Raw genomic sequence first — 26,072 nt, forward strand, 5'->3', positions numbered from 1 at the left:
TGTAAAAGTTGTAAGTTATATGCTGCTTTTTTGTGTCTCTCCTCTTTTTCCTCTCCTCCTCCACCTTGGTTTATCGCTCTCCCCAGATACACTGTCAGTTCCTCGCTGGTCTCCTCAGATTCCTCGTCGAGACCTGGGCAACTCCATTAAACACAGGTACCTTCTTATGTGTCTGTCTGACTGCCAATTAAGCAGAGGTTAATTGTATGCTAATCACAAAAAATATGGGGCAATCATTGCACCCCATTTAGTGAAGCTTTCTTTCTACTTGTTGTTTTGTTAAACTATAATGAACCATGGTTTTCCAATAGTCTCCTGTTCCACTAGCCAACCCACAGACCATCTGACAGTTTCTCTGTGCTTTCTCTGTTATACGCTTAGCCCACTGAATTGATTTCCACTGCCTTGTTGTTAGGCAATCAATGGTATCATTACTGTAAGTTAAGAACTCCCTTTAACCTCCCTGCCCACCAGTGACTCCCAGCTTTGACAAGCTTGTGGTTCTGAAATCCACATTTTCTTTTGGCATTTCAAGCAGTGGACGACATGCTCTAAAATGGAATCCTAATGGACCAGTCAAAAGCCTCAAAACGAATTGTTGTGAAAAACTAGTGCCAGCCATCGGTGAATTGGCTCTGACTGTGAATTGGAATGTACAGACTGTGTTAATGGCAAAATAATAGCATTTATCATTCAGTCATAAATGCGCACTACAACTCTGTGTGTGTGTGTGCGCGCGTGTGTGTGTGTGTCTATGTGTGTGTGTGTCTATGTGTGTGTGTGTGTGTGTGTGTATGTGAGTGTGTGGGTGGGTGTGTGTGTGTGTGTGTGTGTGTGTGTGTGTGTGTGTGTGTGTGTGTGCGCGTGTGCGTGTGCGTGTGCGTGTGCACATCTACCTGCATGAGTGTCTGTGGTGGAGTGGTTTCAAAATGTCAGACCAATTAAAAGGAACGTCTGTCTGCCTCCCTTGACCGTCTGTGTGTGGACTGACTGGTTCTTCTACACAACACTGATCTCAGAGGAAAATATGGCAGAGAGAAACCTGCCGTTTCTCTGATTAAAAAACTAGAGGCATACGGGCTATTTAGCAGACATTAAGGCAAAATGTGGGCATTACAGCTGTCCAAAATAACATATCAATACCCATTTCACATGATAGAGTTTCAAAAGAGATGTTTTGAAGTTCTGTGTTTTGTTAATATAGCTGTCACTCAGCATGAACAACTAATCTTTACGATTGATTCTTTGTTGAGCAATTTATTAGAAGAGCTAATCACCTCAGAAGGCTTCAGTAGAGATTATGAGGACCAAGTTTACACACACTGTGTCAGTAGAGACCCAGTCAGAAAAAAATGCCTGAAACAAACATTTGGTTTGTTTTACATTTTGTGTACTTTCAGTTTTCTGGATCAGAACACTGAATTAGCTTTCATCATGACAGAGTGCAATTTTCTATAGCTTAGAAAAATCAGCATGGCTGATACCGGCATGACTGTGATAAGGTCTGGGACCAGCTGCAAAACCACAGCAGAGTCCCCTGACAGGGTCTCCTTCAAACCCACGAAGAAAAAGGAGACGCTTCAGTCAACCATCGACTCTTAAAACGTCTCTTAAGTGGTGAGATAAAGGTGGGACAGATTCTGCTTTTGACGACCTGAGGCGAGCTAGGCTAAACCAAGACATTTCAATTCTGTCAGAATCTATTAGTCATTCTCCATTAGCCGTTAGCATCTCCTCGCGTAGCGCTAAAACCAGTTCTCCAGCAGAGATCTTAATAGACAGAGAGTAACCGGAATGTAATGTTGTAAGATGTAAAATATGTAGAGGTAGTCAGTATTTGCAGAGAGAGGTACACAAGCTTTCAGACAGAGGCCCTACAACAGATGCGTCATCCGCATCTCAGACTGCAGTTCACTGCAGGTACTAGTTGTCTTCAGAGATACACAAACCCAGACAGATGCATACGGCTCCGTGTGGCACGTCCTCTGGCCCTGCGCTCCACACCCCTTTCCTCTGGTTGAATGCCATCGTTCTGTGGATGTGTAGCCTTTGTCCCATGGAATATTTGTGAAGATGCAGGATCACAGCGGGGCATTTAGGGCAGATTGAATGATGCAGTCACAATTAAATTACTCCATACTGAAGATCGGAGGAAGGAGGTGCTCATCTCAAGTCTGCCTCTCAATGAAAAGGTTATTGGGTAAATACGGCTGGTGCTTCGACACATTCAGCCCTTTCATCGCAACAGTATGGGAATTGTAGTCAAAAGGTCAAAACCAATCTTTCTGACTGAAGGGCAGGTCTGCGATTGATATGCTTGTATTTCAGTGATAGATTGAGTATGATGTGCTGCTTTTAAACATTCCATGAAAGGATTCTCTCGCTAATCTCACCCTCAATTTGTGTCTTTGTAGATTTTCCACAAAGTACTGGATGTCACAGACGTGTATAGTATGTGGGAAAGGAATGTTATTTGGCCTGAAATGCAAAACCTGCAAGTAAGTATACTGGATGAACTGCTGGGCCAGAGGCTTGGCTCTTTGATGTGGCGGTCAGTTCTGGAAGAACCTGCGTTTAAGGTCAGGTGTGCTGGGCTGGAGGTCTGCGCTGGAATTGAGGTCGGGTCTGAGTCCGGGGTTTGCTGGAATGGTGTCACAAAGCCATTACCAGTGTGCTCATGGATAAAGGAACGCCAGGCTCCACCCGCTGGGAGGGGGTGGTGCAAGCCCAGTGTGAACCCCTGGTGAGGAGCATGGGTGTAGCCCTGAATGAGGGGTGGATGTGTGAGGAGCCCATGAAATCAGGACTTATCCAATTAGTGGACTAACGTCCCTCAGCCAGCACCTGGAGCAGTGTGCATACCCATCACGTGTGTGCAGTGTGGATGGGGTGGGGGTTGTGGGATTTCCACATGACTCCCTGATGTGGTGGGTGATGCTGCCGTCACTGCCGTCAGTGAAGCCAAACACTCACGTTTGCAGTGCGTAATGGTTTGTGCTCATGATACGAATGTATGAATGTATGAATGTCTACTGGTGATACCAAAAGCTGATTATTTAAAAAACAACAAAAAAAAACTCCTTAGAAAATTTTAGCTATGTATGCATAAAGTTTATGTCACAGATTGTTTCTTTGATATATATTCTTTGATATTTCTCTACATTCCGGGTTAAAGTGAAGTTCCTCTATAGCCAAATGGACCTGTTGTTACCTGATCTTGCTGAACCAAGCCAGTAAGAACCCTGAATGCTATATGGAGTGGCAGGACTGATTGTGAGGACTGTTAGAAATCTCTGTTAGATGAGAGTCCCAGATGCACATCTATGGAGTCAGAACACAGCGGTTGTTGCCATCCTGAAATATTTTGAGTTAACATCCAAATGATGATGATCCAATCATGTTTATAAGTCATTTGCTTTTAAGCACATCAAATGCATCTTAGGATTCAAATACTCTAAATTGTCTTTGCAATCGTGCCTAGAGTTTCAAATGCACATAATTATCATTATCATTAAAAACAGATTATTTGAATAAATTAGGTGTGGGATCATTTCATCAGTCTTCAGTATTAAGGATAAAGACAGTTTAGTATGGGCTTGTTCAGCACAACTGACTCTGATGTGTTAGACATGACGCTCTTACGACAGCTGAAGGTTCTTTGTCTTGATTTCATGTGTTAGGTTGAAGTGTCATAATAAATGTACCAAAGAGGCTCCTTCATGTCATTTGCTGATATACCATCGAGGAGGTAGAGACTCACTGAAAGGTATTTACCAGTTTATTCATTTTTCAACACCTCTCTGCTGAGATCATATTTCAGTCCTTTCCCTAAAATACCTGTTTTTAAAATAAACATGATACTGAAGGTTTTAAAACAGTATCAAGTTTTTCAAACTGTCTAAATCCTTTTTGTAAATGCTGAGAAAGCAGAAGAAGATAATCGAGAAGGTTTTAATATTATATTCACATTTTCTATTGTAATATAATGTAAAGAATGTTAAATATAATGTGTATTTTGCCCATGCAACTTCAAGCTATTTTTGTTGATTTTAGAAAACATTCATGACTGGTTGCAGTCTTTCCTGTTGTTTTCTACACCTTAACCTTAATCTTAGTTTTAGTCTTAATCTTGGTTCTCGATGACTGTCCACTGACTTGTGCTCACATCCTTCTTTGCTGCCTCACCCTTTTTATCCTTGTTTCCTTTTGTCCCTTGTTTTTCTCTTTCTTCTAAAGATCAAGGAACGTCTCAAGGTAATACAACGTGTGTCTGTGAGTGGTGATACCATCAGCGTGTGTCTGTGAGTGGTGATACCATCTGCGTGTGTCTGTGAGTGGTGATACCATCTGCGTGTGTCTGTGAGTGGTGATACCATCAGCGTGTGTCTGTGAGTGGTGATACCATCTGTGTGTGTCTGTGAGTGGTGATACCATCTGCGTGTGTCTGTGAGTGGTGATACCATCAGCATGTGTCTGTGAGTGGTGATACCATCTGCGTGTGTCTGTGAGTGGTGATACCATCTGTGTGTGTCTGTGAGTGGTGATACCATCTGCGTGTGTCTGTGAGTGGTGATACCATCAGCGTGTGTCTGTGAGTGGTGATACCATCTGCGTGTGTCTGTGAGTGGTGATACCATCTGCGTGTGTCTGTGAGTGGTGATACCATCAGCGTGTGTCTGTGAGTGGTGATACCATCTGTGTGTGTCTGTGAGTGGTGATACCATCTGCGTGTGTCTGTGAGTGGTGATACCATCAGCATGTGTCTGTGAGTGGTGATACCATCTGCGTGTGTCTGTGAGTGGTGATACCATCTGTGTGTGTCTGTGAGTGGTGATACCATCTGCGTGTGTCTGTGAGTGGTGATACCATCAGCGTGTGTCTGTGAGTGGTGATACCATCTGCGTGTGTCTGTGAGTGGTGATACCATCTGTGTGTGTCTGTGAGTGGTGATACCATCTGCGTGTGTCTGTGAGTGGTGATACCATCTGTGTGTGTCTGTGAGTGGTGATACCATCTGCGTGTGTCTGTGAGTGGTGATACCATCAGCGTGTGTCTGTGAGTGGTGATACCATCAGCGTGTGTCTGTGAGTGGTGATACCATCAGCGTGTGTCTGTGAGTGGTGATACCATCTGTGTGTGTCTGTGAGTGGTGATACCATCTGTGTGTGTCTGTGAGTGGTGATACCATCAGCGTGTGTCTGTGAGTGGTGATACCATCAACGTGTGTCTGTGAGTGGTGATACAATCAGCGTGTGTCTGTGAGTGGTGATACCATCAGCGTGTGTCTGTGAGTGGTGATACCATCTGTGTGTGTCTGTGAGTGGTGATACCATCAGTGTGTGTCTGTGAGTGGTGATACCATCAGCGTGTGTCTGTGAGTGGTGATACCATCAGTGTGTGTCTGTGAGTGGTGATACCATCAGCGTGTGTCTGTGAGTGGTGATACCATCAGCATGTGTCTGTGAGTGGTGATACCATCTGTGTGTGTCTGTGGGTGGTGATACCATCTGTGTGTGTCTGTGAGTGGTGATACCATCAGCGTGTGTCTGTGAGTGGTGATACCATCAGTGTGTGTCTGTGAGTGGTGATACCATCTGTGTGTGTCTGTGAGTGGTGATACCATCAGCGTGTGTCTGTGAGTGGTAATACCATCAGCGTGTCTGTGAGCACTACTGACATGGTGGTGGGTTTCCTTTTGCCCTCTGTACATGCTCACAGCCTCAGTGAAGCTGTCTGTCCAACCTGCCTCTCAGGTTTTGACTCGCATGACTGATGGGCAGTTTAGATCTAATAAAGTCCCTTTCACACCAGCGACCTGTGCAGTTTACGCCTTCTAAAGCGCTTATGGAGACATGAAAACGGCCCTCCTCTGTGGCACGTCTTATATAAGCAGTTATGACATTTTTTCATTATTGCATGAAAGTCTGACAGCTCATATAAACATATTATAATGTCTTTGTGTAGCAACCTTAAATTATAATGTGACAAGTTGGTTGAGTTTTTTTTTTTTTTTAAGTTGTTGTTACCATGACCACTGTTTTTCCGTTACCTGGACAACAGCCTCCTGTTCCCATGGATACTGTGTTTTCTTCCCCCCTCTCCCTCTCTCAGCTCGTCAGCTTGTCAGGACGGAGTCAGTGCCGTGTGACATAAACAACCCGCTCAGGTACACAGACCTGCACATCAGCCAGACTCTGCCCAAAACCAACAGAATCAACAAGGTGAGTCTCAGTGAAAGCAGCTAAGCACTGCATCACATTAGCACTGAAGTTAGGTGCCACTTTAGGGGAAAAAAGAGTTGCCATGATTTATTAGAGCTAACCTAACCTCACTAACTTGTTTGTTGTGATTGTTAGTACCGTACAGCAGCGTTAAAAGTGAATGTTAGTTGTCTGCTCAAGCAGTCTGTGTGTGTATGTGTGTTCGGAAAGACAGCATTAACCTGACCTGAGAAACGAGGGGTGTTGAAGGATATAATCACCAGGGGTGTCCAACATAAACACACGTTTGTAGCTGCACTGGCAGTTTGATTCTGGGAGAGATTATGGAGGAACATGGATGCTAAGGAGTGCAGGTGTGACGATAATTCCACTGACCATTAATAACAAAACTATTTAAAGATTCCAGTCACATTTATATTAGAATTGTGGCTCAGATTGAAATAGACTTTTTTATTCTTCACATGGTGCATTAAATATCCGTACATTGTTTCTGTTATTGTTGTTTGGTCATTGACATGCAACTTTATTTAATTCCCTTTTTGATAGATAGAGCCACACAGCCACACAGTTCTGCATTAAATGTGTGTGACTGTATTGGAGAGAGATCTGTATGATAGATCTGATGCTTTGTGTGTATCTACGTGTTTATGTGTGTCCCTCCAGTATTTGTTTGTATTAGTCTCCAACTTTCAGGCATCTTTTTTATTATAATACCATCTCACATTTGCTGGCATTATTTTTATGGCTCTCTGCTTAATAAAATACTGTTAAATTTTATAGAAGAACATGTCACTGTTTGGGCAATGTAAAAGAGTATGTGAATGTATGGTGCAGATGTGAGTGATTTATGTGAATGTGGTGTGTGTGAGAGCATGTGGATGCTTGTGTGTGTGTGTAAGCATACTGGAAAGGTATTTTTTGGCTGGGTATCAGGCCCTGGGGCCCAGAGCCGTGTTGGCTTCAACGTTGCCACACTGCTGTTGGGTTCTGGATGAAACTCTTCTGGGTGGGCAGACAAGCGTTCGCTGGTGCCAGAACACTAATGAACTGAAATGACAATTCTGCTTCTCAGTCCTGAATATCTGATACTTAAGACTATCTGTCTTTCTCTCTCTCTTTCTTGTTCTCTTGCTTTATATTCTATCTGTGGTTCCCTCTCTTTATATGCTGTCTGTAGTCTGTGATTATCTCTTTATATTCTGTCTGTGGTCTGTGATTATCTCTTTATATTATTCTGTGGTCAGTGATTATCTCTTTATTTTCTGTCTGTGGTCGGTGATTATCTCTTTATATTCTGTCTGTGGTCTGTGATTATCTCTTTATTTTCTGTCTGTGGTCGGTGATTATCTCTTTATATTCTGTCTGTGGTCTGTGATTATCTCTTTATATTCTGTCTGTGGTCTGTGATTATCTCTTTATTTTCTGTCTGTGGTCGGTGATTATCTCTTTATATTCTGTCTGTGGTCGGTGATTATCTCTTTATATTCTGTCTGTGGTCTGATTATCTCTTTATATTCTGTCTGTGGTCTGTGATTATCTCTTTATTTTCTGTCTGTGATGATCTCTTTATTTTCTGTCTGTGGTCTGTGATTATCTCTTTATATTCTGTCTGTGGTCTGTGATTATCTCTATTTTCTGTCTGTGGTCTGTGATTATCTCTTTATTTTCTGTCTGTGGTCTGTGGTTCTCTGTGGTCTGTGGTTCTCTCTATTTATATGCTGTCTGTGTTTCTCTCTCAGGACCACATCCCTGTGCCGTACCAGCCGGACTCCAGCAGTAACCCCTCCTCCACCACCTCCTCCACCCCCTCATCCCCAGCCCCGCCCCTCCCTCCCAGCGCGACCCCGCCCTCTCCACTCCACCCCTCCCCTCAGAGCATCAGACAGTCAAAACAGGCGAACCTAACAGGTGCACGCTCACACACACCCCACCATACCCAAACATACTCCAGCTACACACACCTTAAGAGATTAAAAACTTTCCTATAAAGGGTAGATGTCAAAGCATCGCTCTCTTCTGCTAGAAGGAAATAAAGTATGAAACAAAGAATTTCGTAGAAAATCAGCCCACTAACCCTACCCTGTTATGTTTCTTTCTCTCGCTCAGCATCTCATTACTACAAATACAAGCAGCAGTTCATCTTTCCTGGTAAGCGTATGTTGCCAGTACCGATAATGCAACCTGACAGGCCAGCGATGACTCTTTTGATGTTAATTTTTTTGCCGCCTTTCCTCTAAGGCGCAAAGAACCCCCCCCCCCCCCCCCCCCCCCAGTCTGGCCGCACTAATGATGGCCTCATAAGGTGTCCTCCTCTCTTACTCCCTAACTAAGGGTTCGTGAGGGCACCTGCTTTCTGTAACACAGGCAGTGTTACAAGAGCTTTTGCTGAATATGCGGGCGAGTCTTATGGATGAAGGCCTCAAAGCTGGTAGATAGGCCTTTGATTGGTTAAATTAGACTTCTGGTGAGCTTTGAATATTGCTGTCTGATTTTTATTCTTTCTTTTTTTGTCTGCATGAATACTTGATAAATTTGTCCATTTTTCACAGGCATATCAATTGTGACAAATCTAAAATCAGCTGGATGGCAGCTGATAAAGTCTAATTTATTTCCTTGATGCCCCTGACTTGACTTGTGCGTGTGTTATTCAGATGTGTCTCCAGAGGTTCCCAGCAGACCGCCCCAGCTGGTCTTACTCCCTGTGCTGTCAGAGCCTGGGTAAGTCTGTCTGTGTGTGTGTGTGACATGTGTGAAAGTAACATGTGCGTTATAAATATATCCATATTAAAATGTACTCCAGTTGATTCACACATTGCTATGCAAATCAAAATGCCAAAATATTTTTTGTAATCTCTGTCGTGTTGCTGTGAAGCAGCGTGCAAGTTTTGGGCTGTGGTCCGAATGCTCACAGATGCATCAGACACGTCACACCACTGATGTCTTTTTAATAGAGCATGTTGTATTTTTTATATGTGTATTTTGGAGAAACTAAACTCTTGAAGCAAATAAATATTTGGGGAGACAAAAAGATGGAAGATGTTCACACTGCAATGATAATGTCAGCTGCATGTCTTTTTATGAAGACATGGGTCCATTAACCTCCCTGTCCTCTTGTATTAATGGAATTCCTGTGTACAAACTCTTTTGCTGTGTTACACAGGTCAGCTTCCACCTGTGTGTGGTCTGATTACAGCAACACTGCTTCACACTTCTGCATCAAACTGTTTTTGCCACAATCCTTACGATGGCAAACGAGATGCTTGTTGCAGATCACATTGGTGTCTCGTCTTCCTGACAGGGCGGGGCAAGCATGTTCACGGCGTCACGCAACACACCTGTGAAGACACAAACACAGGGGTGTGAACAGACCGGTCCGTCCTAATTAGTAGCAGAAACCCTCCCATACTGCTTGGCTGGTCAAGTGGCCTTGGTCTGCCGATCCTGAAGAGTTAGAGGCTAATGACCAGTCCCTCTGTGTACTGGAGTGCCCAGTGATTATGTTTGAAGCCCCCGACGGCCGCTATAGAAACACGCCGGTCCATTCGAACTGTGCGGCAAACACTGCGACCTCAAACTGAGTAATTGTTGGCAATTCGAATCCCAGAGCTATTAACAAAGCGAAAGGTTACAGGACATTGATCGCTTTCTGAAATGGGCTCACTTCGGAGAGCACGTTACTGAAGGGTGTGCAGGATCTCTCTCTGATCTTTTTGAGATTAAGCCCACCGATGTTTCATTGATGCAGTTCCTCTTGCAAATGGCCCAACTTCATTAACTCCTTCCCAAAATGACAGTCTTCGGAAGTCTTAAAAGCAGCAGTCACCCCAAAACGTAATAATGTGAGTCGTTAATGTGAAAACTGTTTGGATTCATTTAACCAGCCAGCACCAGAGTCTCTAGTGTTCATTAGCCATGTAGCAGAGAAATGACTGTTGCTGAAATACACAAAACCAATTAAACTGCAGTATAATAATCCATTTTAACAACCATACAGCAAGAATTCTAGGCTGTACTGACTTATGAGTCTATGAGCCTGCATTCAGAACTAGTGAACCTTGGCTAAGTTCTAAACCCCATTTATTGTCTACTAGCACACATCCTCTTCAGGGGGTCCTTAGGACTGGAGCTGAGAACCTTGGCTTTAAACTGTTTTCACTTCATACAAATTAAATCATAGACCGGAGAAGAATATCCCTTTTGTGCGCAGTAAGGAAATGTCACAGTTCTTTTAAAAGGTGCAAAACAAAAGAGTTGGGGCAGTTATCATGAGTCTACTGGCGCTAGCCCCATGCGTACGCAGCCATCTGTGCTTGGGAGTCTAAGAGAGCAAATGGAGGCTCTCCGGGATGCCGTGACCGGCCCCTGGCCGATGACAGCGATGCCAGACGCCCGCGGATGTCTGACTGGGGCAGGCAGTGTTTTACTCCGAGTGTGTTTTTAAGATGTACTCACCTGAAAGCTCCATGGTTGGGTGGTGTTGTGAACTACAACTTCAACTACTACAAGTACTACAGCTACAAAGCGGTAGTGACTGCCGTCTCTTTCTCTTTTTGTCTCAACAGTAACAAAGGAAACCCTGTTCTCCAGATCGAAGTTCAACCTACTTCTGATGTGAGTCATGCTTATGGGTTTAACCATGTGGGTTTAAGCACAACCTAAACTGTGTGTGTGTGTGTGTGTGTGTATTAATGAGCAAATCAGATTATTTTCAGTTTTTCCACGATGCTTGATAATGCAGGTGGATATTACTGTATGTACAGTCCTTCAGGATATACAGTACTGTATGTATTTATGTAGTTATCGCTTGCATTGTGTGTATTGCTGGTACAGTCATAACCTCAGCGGCCCAGTGGAAGGTCAGTCAGTCAGTCAGTCCAGAAGACTGTCTGCTCCACCCTACCTCCTTCTGCTTTCTTGTCCTTCATCTTAGACTGCGAAGCCTCATTGTCTGTCTCTACGGTGATGTCTCAGAGTGTCTGTCCAGCCCTGAAATGTCTCAGTGGATGATCTGATTTTCTTTTCCTGTCAAGAATGAAGACGGAAACGACGAGGCGGAGGACTCGGCGGACGAGTTCGAGGAGATGAACCTCTCGCTGCTGTCGGCGCGCAACTTTCCACGCAAGGCCAGCCAGACCAGCATCTTCCTGCAGGAGTGGGACATCCCCTTTGAGCAGCTGGAGATGGGCGAGCTGATCGGTAAGGGCCGCTTTGGCCTGGTGTACCGGGGCCGCTGGCACGGCGAGGTGGCCGTCCGCCTCATCGACATCGAGCGTGACAACGAGGAGCAGCTGAAAGCCTTCAAGCGCGAGGTGATGGCGTACCGCAACACACGGCACGAGAACGTGGTGCTCTTCATGGGAGCGTGCATGAGCCCGCCGCACCTGGCCATCATCACCAGGTGAGTGCCGTGGTGACCGCCCAAGCCGGGAGACTCCCAGGTGACATGGTCCTTTTTCAGCAGATCAAGGACGATTGTGTCACTGTTCCTGGTTTTGCAACGGTTTCTAAAAATTTGATGCCCACAAAAAAACTATTTGCATTACAGCAGTGAAGATGAGCAATTGTTTTGTATTTTACACCAGAGCAGAAGGATTTAAACAATACTACCACAGCCCAATAGATTATTGGTGTTATGTGGTCTGGTCACACAGATGACCTCCTTCACCCCAAAGCTGAACGGTATCATGGCTGTGATATCCGGGCCTGCAGCAAAATGAAAGCAATCGAATCTGATTTCTGCTTTTTTAGATTGATAGCTGCTTTTATTGCATGTGAAAAAAAAGGTCAAATACTACGATCTTTCAATTTAAAGCACTTAACCAGGACGAACCTACCAAATTGAAATGGAGAGAAAGGCATTAATTCTAGAGAAAAATCAAAAGGAACATAAATATTGATTGTTTACCTTTGGGTTGCCATGACTGACTTCATTTTCATTGGTTTTCAATTTGAGCAACACCAGGGTGTTTACCTGCGAATCTTCATTGTTTTCCCCATGTGCTGTGGACCCATTTTAGACGGGTTCAGGGAACTGGGGAGGAGCTGGAGACACTAGCTCTAATGAATATGGAGTAAAGCAGAGCAAGTAGATGTGGGATTGGACAGACACGTGTCACATGGTAAAGTTGGTGACCCACCCCCAAATGAGATCAGGTTACACTTGAACTCTCATCAGTTGATTTAAAGGTGAGAGTGTCTCTTGCACAGAGAACTCGGTTTGTGTTTGTGTAGAATACCGAGCAAATTTCCACAGTCACTTTGGAGACAAACTTGAATTCAATGAAATTTAAGCTGTAAGAAATGCAGAAAGCAGCCTACATTTTTCTCCTGGAGGGCCAGAAAATCTAGCAGAGATTGGCAGACTCACCTAATGAACTTAGTCACTGAGGTTACCTCAAAGATGGCTGAGCTCACTACACTTGCTGTCCAGGACTGGAACCGAGGTGTAGACTGTACTGCAGTGCACAACCTGTGTTTCTCTTCCAGCCTGTGTAAAGGGAGGACGCTCTACGCAGTAATTAGAGATGCTAAAGTTATCCTGGACGTCAACAAGACCAGACAAATCGCACAGGAGATGGTTAAGGTATGACCCCACTCACTTCATACACTGTAAGGATAGAAGACCTGTATTGCTAGCTGATGACTCTTGTTTTCATATTAATAGCTACAGTTCCAGAGATTTTTTAATATTCATAATTGATCCTGGCTTGCCAGATGTTTGACTGTTTTGTGCAGAACATTTGTAGCTGTTGTTCTAGAACACATCGGCAAGTCATTTTGTGTCAAAGTTCAGCAGTTTGTCAAATGGAACTCGTAGAGTACTGTAATATACCGCATATATTTATGAAATTTTAACAACCTGCAAAATGCAGCATGGCTCTAAAACAGCATGGTTTCGTCTGTTACGTTGATCTGACATTTTGCGCGTTTTGCGTGACATTTGTCTGACATTTTTGCATGTGTGTTTTTGTGCAGGGTATGGGGTATCTGCATGCCAAAGGCATCCTTCACAAGGACATAAAGTCTAAGAACGTCTTCTATGACAACGGCAAAGTCGTCATTACTGATTTTGGACTCTTCACCATATCTGGCGTCTTACAAGCAGGAAGGTATGTTGACAGAGTAATTCATGCACTTTAGTTTCTGAGGTAAATTTATTTGTTCAAGTGTGTTTAGTAGGCCTAATACATCTTTATAATGTATTCACATATGCAGCACACACACACTGATCTGGGATCATTTCTGAGTGAATGAAAACAGGTCTGGCTGTCATGATTTTTATATACATTAATTAGTTTATTCAGTTTCTTTGCTGAAGCATTAAAACTGTTTTCCGCACTTTCTCACAGTAGTGTTTGTCTACTGCAGATGTGGCATTTGAACCACAGAGACAACATGGCCCACAAACTCCTGTGAATCTCACCTCTGAATCTCCAACACAGTGTCCAACACATGTACATTAGCACTTACACTGTCACCCCCCCCCCCCCCCCCCCCACACACACACACATCTTACATATACACCATATCTCCCACATACACTCTGTCTTACATACACACTCTGTCCCAGCACAGACATAACCGCACAAAACCTTCCTTCCTGTCAGCGTAGCACTCACTGCGGTCACCTCTGGGTCACAGACTCACCTGGGCTCAGACCCGTGTACATCCCTACCACTGGTGTTCTGTGTTTCACAAGGGTTTTGAAACAGGTTGTGATCTGAGGAGTTCCAAGATTTACAATTTTCAAAACAGCAATTATTCTCTAAATGAGTGGCGCACCAATGTTTCTGCCGGTGTTAAGGTTATTCATAAAATTATTAAAACAGACAGATGAACCCCGTGTCACTTTACTTGGTCCACCTACCAAGTTCATGCATTTCGTAGGTTTACAGGTACAGACTGTAGTAGTCCATTTGTTGCATCCACAGCGGTCTCGCGCTTTGATCGGTACCGACAGGAAACGGAAGCCCCGTTCCAGCTTTCAAGCTGCCGGTGCTGGGTCTCGTGTCTGCTTTGGTGTACCTTCTCCCTTTTAAAACGTTTCCGTTGGCAAAGGAGGCAGTGAATCAGGATTCTAGATGGAGAAATATGACAAACACGCACACCCACCGGCTCCTCTCATTACGCGCCTGCTTTACCGCGAGTTACCGGGACAAATGGACTTCCGTTAGAGATTGCGTTGCCAACATTTGTTGTTCGAGTCATTTTGGTTCCGTTTTAGCTAATGAACCCACTTCGATGAAGAGCCCCGCCGCCGTGTGCATTATATTAGTTTATACGGGAGCAAAGGAGGCCACGTGGGGATGGAAAATGTACCAGCCCGGCATAGATCCAAATAATAACCCGGTACCGCAGCGCCCTCCGGCTCCGCAGCGTTTAGCGTTATTCATACGAGAGATTCTACCTTCATATTCAATGAAGACATACAATTACATCACGGGCGCGCGCGATTATGCGTGCGTGCGTGCGATCCTACAAAGCGTTTGAAAGGTGTTGAAGGAAAACTTTTCGGTGTGCTGTTTGAGGGCACACTGGAAATAAATACAGTTTACTTGCGTAAAAAAGTAAAACCAGGGGTTGCCCTGTGGTCTGATTGTCTCTGCGTTTATTTCCATAATTTGAAAGTCGTTATCCAAGGGAAATCTTTAGCGCACATTGGCTTTCATTGCACTGAAATGTCATTAGTGGCGCAAGTAACGCTATTAAGTTGAACAACCAGATGTAAATGAAGTTAGCACAACTAAAGCAAGTTAAAGCCATAGTGGAAGTGAACTCTGATGCGTTAGGCGAGTATCAGGTCGCTGGGAATGGCAGGCAGCGTCAGGGCGCGCAGGCCTGTGGTGGTTGTGCCGCTTCGCAAGCCTGAAGCCTGGTTGAGTCATCATAAATCTGCATTAATGAAGAGTCGTGATACCGGAGTCCCGGCGCACAACCACGGCTGAATTACTCCTCCATCCATAGCGTAATTTATGGAAGAAAAAGGGAGAACATTAAGAAACCACGAACAAAATGAAAACAGACTATTATGAACTGTCAACCTACTCGCTACTTCTGTTTTGAATGTCTCTCCCAAATGGGTTAAATTATTATTTTAATAGTCAAATTATATGTTATGATTATATATTAAAGACCAGTTTAAGCTTTCTGATGCATGTTTGAATTTGGCTTTCCTATCCCTCTTTTAGCTTCTTTAACTTGTATTTTTGTCTAAGGCTCTTATGAGATAAGGAGAATGTCTTTTTGTATCCGGTGCATTTGTAGACACTTGACTGTCCCGATAAAAGGTTTTAAAATTTTTATCTCTCTCTCTCTCTCTCTCTCTCTCTCTCTCTCTCTCTCTCTCTCTCTCCCTCCCTCTCTCCCTCTCTCTCTCTCTCTCTCCCTCTCTCTCTCTCTCTCTCTCTCTCTCTCCCTCCCTCTATCTCTCTCCCTCCCTCTATCTCTCTCTCCCTCCCTCTCTCTCTCTCTCCCTCCCTCTCTCTCTCTCTCTCTCTCCCTCCCTCTCTCTCCCTCTCTCTCTCTCTCTCTCTCTCTCTCTCTGCAGTAGGAGGGAAGATAAACTCCAGATCCCCAGTGGCTGGCTGTGCCATCTTGCCCCTGAGATCATCTGTCAGCTCTCCCCTGAGACGGCCGAAGACCAACTTCCCTTCTCAAAGCAGTCGGACGTCTTTGCCTTTGGGTGCGTCTCCCCCTGAACTGGGTAGAGCGGGACAGAGAGTTGCACCCCAGAGAGGAAACATGTGTGCTACAGATACAACCTACAACATAGCAAGTCATACATGGATACAGAATTACACAATTCTGTGCAAAATGTTCTGTATTGTTGTACACCGTATGCACAGTTTTCAAAGTAAGAGCTGATATAACCAAATCATGCTGTAAAACACCAGACCAAAGATCCAGGGACACAGTGCACTGTGTGGATAATGGAGGGAGAAGATGGGGTAGATTGTTCAGCATTTCATGTAGGTTTTGGCCTTCAACCATCTCATTTGTGATTCTAAAACATTTTCTTGTGGCCATAGTAACTCCTTCAGGGCTAATAAACAGTTATCTGGAGGGGAAATCAATTATGTGCCTGGGTCTGGTGTCAGTTTCATTTCACATCAGTACGACGTGATGTGAAAAACCATCACAAAGGCTTCCGGATGAATTCCTGTTAATGAACTTGAGTTTCATTTGATTTCTGAACTGACTGAACTAAGGTATAAGTCACCTTGAAATTATTACTCACCATCAGCATTCAGCATCTTAATTTTTAAATGAGGAAGACACAAGACGAAGGCAGAAACTTGTGATGGTGTAATACAATGCAGCCCCTCAGTTCTGAGCGTTCCTCCAGGGATGCACTAAAGATGTCAGGTCTGTAAGGTTTTAGTTTTATCTTCCCTAAAATTTCTCATTGGTTGCCCAATGGAGGATGGGTTCCCTTCTGAGTCTTGGTCCTCCCAAGGTTTCTTCCTAATCCCCACCATCATAGGGAGTTTTTACTCGCCACTGTCGCCTTTGGCTTGCTCATTAGGGATCTGGACCCATACGATTGTAAAGCTGCTTTGTGACAACGTGTGTTGTGAAAAGCGCTATATAAATAAATTTGACTTTGACTTAATTGGAGATTCTAATAGCTACTTCCAGGTTCCTAGTTCATCGAATTTATAAGTTAGCTAATTTTTCCCTCAAGCAAATAAATGGATCTCAGTGCTTCTATAATGATGATTGCATGTTAGGGATTCAGCTCCTAACACAATTGGTTTCTGTGCCGCATCTTTATGGAGAATCTACAGTTCCGTCACTGTGGCATGTAGCTGGATTGTCACGTAATCTCCCCCAGCTGCTCAGAGCAAAGTCACTCTACCTAGAGGTGATGCCTCAGCGTGTCTCATTTTGTCCTCGGTTATTTTTGAACCATTCAGTGCTTACACACACTCATGGGTTAGTGAACAAGCGTTTCTGAAGTGGTCAGTCTGAGTTAATGGAGGCTTAATTGTGGGTCTTCATGAATGCCATTTTTGCTATTTGTACATACTGTGAACTATGGGAAATGTAGTTTTCAGTGGTTCTCAATGTACTAAATATATTTCGTCAATAAATATATTGAATAAGTGTGAGGAGGTTTTCAGGGTCGCTGTGAGAGATGACTGCCATGAACTGTCTGTCTGTGTCTCCCCCTCATTTCAAGCCATGATCTTTATTGAAGCCAGCGGTACATTTGTTAGTTGAATAGCAACATGCTTGACTTCCTGATTTGTAATTAGGTTTAATTAATGTTAAATTCAGTGAGGGGAGTTTGGACATGCCTGCACTCTATGGAAAACCAATGAAAGTTGAGTGCATCCCCTAACTTTTTAATCAATTATTATAGTCCTTAACCACGACAGGTACTACAGCTCTGGTTCAGTGAAGCGCACACGCACGCACACGCACGCACACGCACACACACACACACACACTCATACACACACACACACACACACACTCATACACACACACACACACACACACACACTCATACACACACACACACACACACAAGCACCTTCGAACTTGAATTCATGAGGATATCACCATATGTTATAGTGCTCTGTGATTTGGATTGAATGAATTTGTTTTTACATGTGCACACACCACCTCTACACACACACACACACACACACACACACACACACACACGTTCACAGCCCATAATGACTCCTCTCCGGTGTCTTTCAGCACTATTTGGTACGAGCTGCATGCCAGAGAATGGCCTTTTAAGAACCAGCCGGCGGAGGTGATTATATGGCAGGTGGGCAGTGGAATGAAGCCCAACCTGACTCACATCGGCATGGGCAAGGAGATCTCGGTGAGTGCCGCACAACACTCTGCACACGAGCTTGGACAGAAACCTTCCCGTGCAATAATTAAGATCTAATACACCCCAAAGACGGTCTTGCTCCGCGTTTGACTTCTTTTGCTCTCGTTTAGGACATCCTGCTCTTCTGCTGGTCACACGAGCAGGAAGAGAGACCCAGCTTCTCCAAACTGGTGGAGCTTCTGGAGAAACTCCCCAAACGCAACCGTCGCCTCTCCCATCCAGGACACTTCTGGAAATCAGCTGAGTATGTCAAATGAGCTTGTGTCCCCCCCCCCCCCCCCCCCCTCCCACTCCAAACCAAACCAAACACTAGGAAGTTCTACAGATGATGGGGTTGGTGTGTAGGACCCATTGCGGTGCGCTAAAGTGCTGTAATACGTTACTGCTCGGACAAAAAGCCCCCCTGAACTGACGTTGCGTTGACTGCTGGATTGTATGTGTATATCGCTGTATGCATATAAGGACGTTTCCCTAGCACACGGATCAGCTAGCACACACAGAGCTCATGTCATTCTGTTGTTTAATGTGTGGTCATGTATGAAAGACAAAAATATTTCTTTTTGATTTGCTTCTCTGTTCCTTTTGGTTATCTGTTGGATCTGTTTCTGTTGTACCAACTTAAACATTTATTTGTGATTAATTTCTCAATGTTATCTTTTGATGAAAATTTTATTTTCAGTCACATGCCATGTCATTCTGTATTGAGTACATTTACAGAGCATCTTTATGAACAAATGCCAGTTCTTTTGATTCTGTGTGAGTTGCGTCTGTAACGTTGTTTTTTATTTCTACAGACATAGCCACAGAGTGAATGTATTTATTTTCAGCCTTGAGAACTGTATTACTTAGACTTCTTTGATCATTGTTTCTTTTGTCTCAGTCACTGTCTGCTGTCTGTGAGCACATGATATTCCCACAGCCGTGTGGCGATGCTTTAGTTCATATGGGCCACACACCTTTCAAAGCAAAACCATAAGGACGTTGGTGGTTTCCTGCTCTCATTACTGCTGACTTAGAATGTGAAGCTGTTTCCTATTTAAGTAATCTTTGCCTACCAAGAATGAGAAGCATTTGAATATTGGCGAAATGAGTAACAGAATTATGCTTGTACATGTTATTATTAACACTTGAATTGTATCTTAACTGTGACGTACCCGAGTGCTACAGGAGTGAAACGCTGCTTCGGAGCTGGAGTGGGGAGATCTTAATTCTCACAACACTGGATATCTCCAAATGTTTTGAGCACACTTTGCACCATAATGTACACCATAATGTACACTGTGAGGCAGCATATGTCTGCATTAGGGGTTGTGTGCCATCAGTCACAGTGCATCATGTTTAAACCATTTGTAAATTATGAAACACCTATTACGGTTGCATGCACGTGTTTGCAGTGGAACATGCTCAGAAAACCACTTCATACTTTGTTGTTTAATGTTCAACTCGGCATGTTCGCTGAGTGTTAAACTGCTAAACGGCTTTAGCATACACTCTGGGGGCAGACAATCTGTTCACGCATACAGACATTCTTGACAGTTCCTAACAAGTTCCAGTGTGCAGACTGCTTATGGTTCCAGTGTGCAGACTACTTATGGTTCTGTTGCTGCTGTTTTCTGAAGTATTCAAGTCTATTTTAGGAGCACTGAAATTCAGATATTGTTTTGTGGGTCATTTATATTTGTACAGATTATATCTTTTAAATGCATGAGAGGCCCCATACGGATCTGTCCATGTTAACGAAATGAAGAAGAAACCTCAGATCCATTTCACAATAAAGTATGTAATTTATAGTGTTTAAATAGAGCATTATCATACACACCATACCTTTAAAATATGTTAGATGATAGATGTCTTAGTCAATGATTGTGATATTCTACTCATACCATATGCTGGATGAGGACTGGATAGAGATTCATTCCATCCTCAAAAAGAAAAATAAACAGTGGGAGGAGTTTTGAAGGAAGTAGGAGGAGCTTGTGAATGGCCATCTCCACCAGCAGTGTTGGTGCCATGACTGTTCACCATGACGTGGACGTGAGTTGTAATCCGTAGCTGTAAATGAATTCTCTCTATTTTGGGTGTCAACCAGAAGAAGAATGTATGAATTCATACCACACGTGTCTTTGCTTTCATTTTTCTTTTTTTCCCCACTCGCTTTATGTCTCTTTCATTGTCTTATGGACTTTAATTATAAATTCATGTCTTCTGTTATTGGTTTTTGAACTGTGTGCCGGTTGTCTGCCGCTCTGTTTTCTGTACTACAGCTTGTAGTTGTACAAATGCTTGTATTGCCCTTTTGCTGTCCAGCTTAGTGGTTGCTAGACTCATCGTGAGATCTTTCTTTGAATTCATTCTTTCTGAAATATGACAATAAAAATGTTCATTTTGGAATTTTATTTTGTTTTCAGTCATTTATTTTATTCCCCTTTCCCCTCTTTTCTATGTTTCCATGTGTTATGTTGAAGGAAATCGAAGCATTACGTAACTACCGTGCAGAAATGTCACGTTCAGTCTGCTTGCTGCGTTGCTGTGTGTTCTGTTAATTTTTACATCTTAATTTATATCTGTGTCCAGCTAACCTCCAAACCGTGTCGTAAGTGGTTTGAAACCGTAGTGTGATCCGTACAGTTATCACAATGATTCAGATACTTTTATGTTTGTGTGAATGAAAAGTGATCTAGTTCTTTTAAGACCTCCTTCTTTAAACCTGGCAAATAAACACCTCTCTGCCCAAATGGTTATAAGTGAGGATGATAACCTCCGTTTCCAACCTATGATTACAACCTGAGACTTCCAGGCTGTAATCACATACCTGATTCCACTGAAATAACTGCAATTACTATTACGCTGATGCTAAATTGATTATAGAGCTGTACATTAATAATAGCTGTTCTGAAGTGAAAATTAACCATCACTTTGCTGCTATATATCTGCAGCGCGGTAGTGAAGCAGGTCGTCTGTCTGGGCCTGATGGTCCCAGGTCCACTGTCTCCAAGGCCAGTGTGAGCTTGTTTGATTATGCTCCCTCAAAGGGGCAGAGTGCCAAGTAAGACCAAGGGTCAAAGGTCATAGTGCAGAGGGCTAAATTGGCTAATTGCCACCTTGTCTGGCCCTTGTTATGCTTGCTGTGTTTGCTACTTCAGTATGTGTGTGTGTGTGTGTGTGTGTGTGTGTGTGTGTGCGAATGTCTGCCTAGTGTGCATTTGTGTGTGTGTGTGTGTGTGTGTGTGTGTGTGTGTGTGTGTGTGTGTGTGAGGGTGGCAGTGGGATGGATTTGGCATTAAATTGGACTACGTGATAAATAAGGCATTTTCAGTGACAATGAGAGACTCTTTCCAGTCAGTGGATATAAAGTTGATGTGATGGTGTGTTTTATAAAAGAAAATCATTATACAGTAATAAAGCTCACTGTCATAACCGATATGGGCTATTATTATTTAACACTGAAGTAATTTTATGATCACTGTTTGAGGTTTTGATATTATATATTATTCTAACAGGATATTAACAGGAGAGACATCACAATGTGCTGAATCTATATGGATAGTTTTTTTTTGTAATTTAATGCTTCTAAACCCCAAACATTCAGTTGGCAGATCGATAAGTTTAGTGTATTGACATCTGAAGACGAGCTGATTAATTTCTCGCCATTCATGCATAAGGAGAAGGATTCACCAGACTTGAAGGGTCTTAAAGAAAACACCAATTCACCAAGAAACATTCACAATCTTGGGCATGTTCACTCTGCTCTCCAGGAGGGGTGGCATAGTACTATAGACTGTAGGTCGTAAGTGTTGAGAGTTGTGTGAGTCAAACACATGCATGTCAATACCTCTTCACATCTCTTGTGTACAAGAGGAATGAGCTAATAAACCATTTAAGAATCAAGAACATAGGAAAGTTCTAGAATGCCAGGTGAGTTAAGACAAAACAGTGCCACGGTTTAATGATATTCTGATGTATCAGAGACATGCATGCTCTCTTCTGCTATCTCCTAAGGTAAACGTCCTCACACACACACACACACACACACACACACACACACACACACAAACATAAACAAAAGCTTTCATCCTATCCAGAAATGTTTTTTTATATAGATGTATAGGCAGTAGAATTGGCAACTTAGCAATTTTGTGGCTATTTTTAGTGAATTAAGTAAAAAAAATGCATATATATAATATATATAAATATTAGGCCCAACCAGGGACCCAGACCTGAACCCTTTAACAGGCGTACTAGTCTCAGTCAGCCCCCCCCCCCCCCCCCCCAGTTTAGATGGTCTAGAACGTCCACCGTTTGTGTTTATCGATGTTTTGAGCCGTTGTTGTTCTGTTGGTGTTGAGCTCTCTGTCCTGTCCATGTTTGATTTCTCATACATTCTGAATGAGCTGCAGTGTGACTCAAGCGTAAAGCTAAACGTTCACCCTATTCCTCTACGAGTAGGCATATAGATGACATTTTGGGATGAGTGTGTGTGTGTGTGTATGTGTGTTTGTGTGCTGGGGGTGCTGTGGGAGTTAGAAAGGGATATTACTTCTAAGAGCTCCATGGATGAAGGAACGCACACACACTTTTGTGTGGGAGGACTTTCAGAACAATTTTGTGATTCAAATGACTAGTCTAAAAGTCACACAGTACCGTCCCGAAGTACGTGAGCTTTCCTGTACCTGCGGCACCTACACACTGTTTTAAGTTATTACTCATTAGCTGAGTGAGAGGGGGAGACTGGGGAGCGATGAGATGAGCAGGAGATAAACCGTATGTGGCTACAGGGATCAAGGGACCTCCAATACACCAACACACATTTCCATGACAGTGACCGACCCCCCCCCACCAAACATAAACACACACACCTCAAAAGTGTCATCTCCGCATCTCGTGCAAGTCTTCACAACTACAGTGATGTGGCACCTGCAGGCAAGGAAGACAACATCCCAGAGCAGAGACGTTCGAACGTAGAGCGAGCGAGAGGGGCGCTAGGCTGATAGAGGGGCGCTAGGCTGATAGAGGGGGGCGGCCCACTCTCGGGTCACGCGGCCTCCACCTGCTCCACCTGCTGTCAGTACGAGGTGGAGCTGTTGGTGTATTCTCCAGGGCCACTGCAGTGTTCACCCCCTAACCTGGACTCAGGCGAGGGCCTGGACTAAGGGACATGTAGGAGACATGTCCACGCCAACGCTCATGCACACCTGATCTACACACCTGAGCTACTCACCTGAATTAAACACCTGGGCTACACACCTGGGCTACACACATGAGTTACAATCCTGAACTACAAACCTGAGCTACACACCTGGGCTACACACCTGAACTATAAACCTGAGCTTCACATCTGATCTACACACCTGATCTACACAACTGAGCTACACACCTGATCTACACAGCTGAGCCACACACCTGAACTTCACATTTGATCTACACATTTGATTTGGGGCAGTCATGGCCTGGTGGTTAGGGAACTGGTCTTGTGACCGGAGGGTCGTGGGTTCGATTCCCAGACCTGAGGCCATGACTGAGGTGCCCCTGAGCAAGGCCCTTAACCCTCAATTGCTCACTTGTATAAAAATGAGATAAAAATGTAAGTCACTCTGGATAAGGGCGTCTGCCAAATGCCATAAATGTAAATGTAAATCTACACACCTGATCTACAAACCTGGGCTACAAACCTGAGCTACACACTTGAATTAAACACCTGAGCTACACACCTGGGCTACCCTAGGTACCCTAGCACAGGCTATTCAAATGGTTCACATGCAGACATCACATTTTTTTTTGTTCAAATGTATGGGCTTCATACACTACACACATCATATATAATATACATACATATGCATATTATAGCTTCACTATGTAAACATACTATGTTTGAACACACACTATACGTACCCACTGACAATTTTTCATTTACTACTAAATGATAAATGATTTACTACTGTTACACATATCAAATAGTGTGTGCATGTGTGTGTGAGTGTGTTTGTGTGTGTGTGCGTTTGTGCGTGTGTGTTCATGTTTGTGTGTGTGTTTGTGCATGTGAATATGTGTGAATGTGTATCTGTACATGTATGTGAGTGTGTTTGTGTGTACATGTTAGTGTGTAAGTGTGTTTGTGTGTGTGTGTTTGTGTGTGTACGTAGGTGTGTGTGTGTGTGTGTGTGTGTACGTAGGTGTGTGTGTTTGTGTGTGTGTGTACGTAGGTGTGTGTGTGTGTGTATGTGTGTGTGTGTATGTAGGTGTGTGTGTGTACGTAGGTGTGTGTGTGTGTACGTAGGTGTGTGTGTATGTGTGTGTGTTTGTGCATGTGAATATGTGTGAATGTGTATCTGTACGTGTATGTGAGTGTGTTTGTGTGTACATGTTAGTGTGTAAGTGTGTTTGTGTGTGTGTGTTTGTGTGTGTACGTAGGTGTGTGTGTGTGTACGTAGGTGTGTGTGTGTGTGTGTGTGTGTATGTGTGTGTGTTTGTGCATGTGAATATGTGTGAATGTGTATCTGTACATGTATGTGAGTGTGTTTGTGTGTACATGTTAGTGTGTAAGTGTGTTTGTGTGTGTGTGTTTGTGTGTGTACGTAGGTGTGTGTGTGTGTACGTAGGTGTGTGTGTTTGTGTGTGTGTGTACGTAGGTGTGTGTGTGTGTGTGTGTGTGTGTGTGTGTGTGTGTGTGTATGTGTGTGTGTACATAGGTGTGTGTGTGTGTATGTGTGTGTGTCTGTGTGTGTCTGTGTGTGTATGTAGGTGTGTGTGTGTGTGTGTGTGTGTGTGTGTACATAGGTGTGTGTGTGTGTATGTGTGTGTGTCTGTGTGTGTATGTAGGTGTGTGTGTGTGTGTGTGTGTATGTAGGTGTGTGTGTGTGTGTGTGTGTGTGTGTGTGAGTGTGTGTTCACTGGTATTTATCCATTGTTCTTGTCTGTGTTCTCCTTCTCTCAGGCTGTAGCGGTGATTTGGTGATTTGGTGATTCGGTGATTCGGTGATTTCGCCCCCCCCCCCCACTTCAACATCCACTCAGCTTCTCTCCGCCAGCACGCTGCTCTCGTCAGCAGTCATGTGACAAGATGTTTCCACTCTGATATCCTGTGATCTCTATAATGGTGGTGGTGTTAACTGCAGCACACAGCAGCCATCTTTGCTGGACGCTTAAGACTAGATTGAATGTCTTATCTCTTTTGGCTGTAGATCCCAACATCTCTCTGTCCCTCCACTGTTAACTGTGCTGGGCTTCAGATCCCAACATCTCTCTGTTAACTGTGCTGGGCTTCAGATCCCAACATCTCTCTGTTAACTGTGCTGGGTTTCAGCAGTAATCATTCTGGTTGCTTTAGGTTCTTTTTGCCATCTCCTTATTACATTACACTGACGGTTTTCATCACATACCACACAAAGCACAGCACATTCATTTCACACAAAATGCAAATTATTTTACTTTTAAAAGCACTGCTAACATTTCTCTTTTTTAAAACTTTCACAGACAATTTGAGATTCACGTGTGTCTCCTGACATAGAACGTCCTGCTCAAGGTTCATGTGTCTCCTGACGTAGACCGTACCACTCAAGATTCACGTGTGTTTCCTGACGTAGACCGTCCCGCTCAAGGTTCACGTGTGTCTCCTGACGTAGGCCGTCCCGCTCAAGGTTCACGTGTGTCTCCTGACGTAGACCGTCCCGCTCAAGGTTCACGTGTCTCCTGACATAGACCGTCCAGCTCAAGGTTCACGTGTCTCCTGACGTAGACCGTCCCACTCAAGGTTCACGTGTGTCTCCTGACGTAGACCGTCCCGCTCAAGGTTCACGTGTGTCTCCTGACATAGACTGTCCTGCTCAAGGTTCACGTGTCTCCTGACGTAGACCGTCCCGCTCAAGGTTTACGTGTCTCCTGACGTAGACCGTCCTGCTTAAGGTTCACGTGTCTCCTGACATAGACCGTCCTGCTCAAGGTTCACGTGTGTCTCCTGACGTAGACCGTCCCATTCAAGGTTCACGTGTGTCTCCTGACAT

General features: G+C 43.9%; 1 protein-coding gene across 2 annotated transcripts in view; it reads left to right on the plus strand.

Moving 5' to 3' along the window:
* The window catches only part of ksr2 (kinase suppressor of ras 2), a 94,618-nt gene extending 68,833 nt beyond the window's left edge, over positions 1 to 25,785 (plus strand). Inside the window, exons 7-22 of one of the 2 annotated variants that reach the window (XM_076989867.1) lie at positions 87 to 156; positions 2,415 to 2,498; positions 3,681 to 3,766; positions 4,237 to 4,254; positions 6,112 to 6,221; positions 7,961 to 8,129; positions 8,328 to 8,369; positions 8,873 to 8,939; positions 10,784 to 10,832; positions 11,252 to 11,619; positions 12,708 to 12,804; positions 13,197 to 13,330; positions 15,769 to 15,903; positions 17,934 to 18,063; positions 18,186 to 18,319; positions 25,007 to 25,785. In XM_076989867.1, the coding sequence (XP_076845982.1) occupies positions 87 to 156; positions 2,415 to 2,498; positions 3,681 to 3,766; positions 4,237 to 4,254; positions 6,112 to 6,221; positions 7,961 to 8,129; positions 8,328 to 8,369; positions 8,873 to 8,939; positions 10,784 to 10,832; positions 11,252 to 11,619; positions 12,708 to 12,804; positions 13,197 to 13,330; positions 15,769 to 15,903; positions 17,934 to 18,063; positions 18,186 to 18,319; positions 25,007 to 25,013 (1,700 nt within the window). In that variant the 3' untranslated portion in view covers positions 25,014 to 25,785. Of the gene's footprint in view, positions 1 to 86; positions 157 to 2,414; positions 2,499 to 3,680; positions 3,767 to 4,236; positions 4,255 to 6,111; positions 6,222 to 7,960; positions 8,130 to 8,327; positions 8,370 to 8,872; positions 8,940 to 10,783; positions 10,833 to 11,251; positions 11,620 to 12,707; positions 12,805 to 13,196; positions 13,331 to 15,768; positions 15,904 to 17,933; positions 18,064 to 18,185; positions 21,556 to 25,006 lie in introns of those variants that run through there. The other variant, XM_076989866.1, reaches the window with a different exon arrangement.
* The last annotated feature ends 287 nt before the right edge of the window (positions 25,786 to 26,072 follow it).

This window comes from Brachyhypopomus gauderio, unplaced genomic scaffold (genome assembly GCF_052324685.1).
Source record: "Brachyhypopomus gauderio isolate BG-103 unplaced genomic scaffold, BGAUD_0.2 sc71, whole genome shotgun sequence".
Classification (NCBI taxonomy): domain Eukaryota; kingdom Metazoa; phylum Chordata; class Actinopteri; order Gymnotiformes; family Hypopomidae; genus Brachyhypopomus; species Brachyhypopomus gauderio.